At 53.9% G+C, this 1,977-nt stretch overlaps 1 protein-coding gene across 1 annotated transcript in view; it reads right to left on the bottom strand.

Moving 5' to 3' along the window:
- Nucleotides 1–1,612: 1,612 nt before the first annotated feature.
- The window catches only part of LOC143286320 (short transient receptor potential channel 6-like), a 235,553-nt gene continuing 235,188 nt past the window's right edge, over nt 1,613–1,977 (bottom strand). The window contains exons 13-14 of the mRNA XM_076593860.1: nt 1,659–1,918; nt 1,613–1,621 (exon numbers count right to left, since the gene is read on the bottom strand). Coding sequence (XP_076449975.1) covers nt 1,613–1,621; nt 1,659–1,918 — 269 coding nt within the window. The remainder of the gene's footprint in view (nt 1,622–1,658; nt 1,919–1,977) is intronic.

Raw genomic sequence — 1,977 nt, 5'->3', positions numbered from 1 at the left:
TCAAACACACACACACACACACACACACACAGACATACGGACACAGAGAAATACAGACAGACAGACACACACACACACGCACACACACGCGCTTACGCACACATACTGACGCACACACGGCACGCGCGCACACACACACACACACACAAACACACACACAAACCCACACACTGACACAGACACGCACACACTGACACACACACACACACACACACAAACACAGGTTCTTATGGTCGAACTTTCACAGGCATTAGTTCATAGCCCTATTTCTACATTCCTTTAATGCACTTCAGAATTGTGTTAATCGTTTCTGATTATTATAATTATTATTATTGAATTGTTACTGTTAAATGTAATAGCATGTTAGTTATACCCCATCCCCCCACCCCACCCCACCCCTTTAATTTTTTTTTTTATTTTATTTTTTTTTTTAACGTCTAATATCACTGATAGTGAAAAGACGCTAAACAAAAGAACGAACACAAACACAGACACATGCACACACACAAAGTCACACACACGCACACACAGAGTAACTGAGTACATAGGCTACCTGAGAATAGGCGAATAAGGATAACCAATTCAATTATAGGCGGGTAAATTCGCACTTCAGCATCCTAAATTTAGCACAGGAATCTAGGAAGGTGAAGTGGGATTCTTTCCGTTCCACTTTAGAATCCTTAATTCAGCTCCAGGAATTCAGGATGCTGAAGTGAGACGAATCAGGGATCGAGAATAGGCGAAATAGGAATAGGCGAACTTAGTCATGAATGTGCGAATCGGAAATGACACCGGCTCAACACCCACGCCTTTCAACGCCTTCAACTCACCCACTGAGACTGGAAAGGCTCCTGGTACACGGAATTCTGCCGGCGAAGACTTTGGTGGTGACTGCGTTGCATAGTACCCTGCCGCCGTAAACTGCCCCCCCGGACAGCGGAAGAGGAAGAAGAGGGAGATGAAGCAGAAGCAGAAGCAGAAGCAGCGGCATCGCTGACATCCCCTTGCACGTGGACGGGCGAGTACTCTCCCCTGTTTCTGTAACGCGCCGGGGAGTAGTCGCTCCTGGAGCGTTCGCGGGTGACGGGCGGCAAGGCGGTGGCGACGGCGGTGTCGGTCGTGGTGGTCTGGAACACCGGGGAACGGCGGGTGTTGTCCCGGTCTGTCTGTCTGTCTGACTGCTGCTGCTGCTGAGAATGTCGTTGTTGTTGTTGTTGCTGCTGCTGCTGTAGCTGTAGCTGTTGCTGTTGTTGTTGTTGTTGTTGTTGCTGACGATGTTGCTGAAGCTGAAGGGGATCTTCCGCGGGCTGAAGTCTGGCCTGGGCCTGTCTCTGACCACCGGAACCCCAACCCCCACCCCCACCACCACCCCCACCCCCTCCACCACCGTCCCTGCCCTTGGAGCGGTCGTGGTGGTAGTAGGACCAACGCCGGCTGACGAACTCGCGGCGGGGTTCGTAGAAGCTGTAGCTGAGTCTGGCCGGCTGCTGAGGGTCGTTCTCGGACCGCGGCGGTCCCGTGCCCGGCACGGACTGCGAGATGGATACTGTCCTGTGACCGTTCTGAAACCCGCCGGGGGTCGGGTTTGGGCTGGGGGTCGGGGAAGGGCCCGTCACCGCCACTGTGGTGGGTCCGCCCGTGTTGTTGATGCCTGTGACGGGGTTTGCGTAGTTGTTGTTGTAGTTGGAGGTGGTGACGGTATTGTTGTTGTTGGTGAGGGCGAACCCGCCGGAAAAGTTACTGGTGGGGGTGACGGGGAGGGCGGCGGAGGTCAGCGAGGTGACGTCATCGTACTTGGAGTTGCGGCGGGTGGAGGTGAGGGAGAAGAGGTGGCGCTCCACGTGGTCCAAGCGCATGTGGAGAGCGCTGCACATGTTGTAGGTCTGGGCCAACAGCTCCTCCTTAGCGTCCAGCAGATCTGTGGTGGTGGGTACACAGGTAAGGCACGTGCAACACGTCACCCTATGCTGCTGCTGC

The sequence above is a fragment of the Babylonia areolata genome, chromosome 10 (assembly GCF_041734735.1).
Source record: "Babylonia areolata isolate BAREFJ2019XMU chromosome 10, ASM4173473v1, whole genome shotgun sequence".
Classification (NCBI taxonomy): domain Eukaryota; kingdom Metazoa; phylum Mollusca; class Gastropoda; order Neogastropoda; family Buccinidae; genus Babylonia; species Babylonia areolata.
This window is presented reverse-complemented; position numbering and strand designations above follow the sequence as displayed.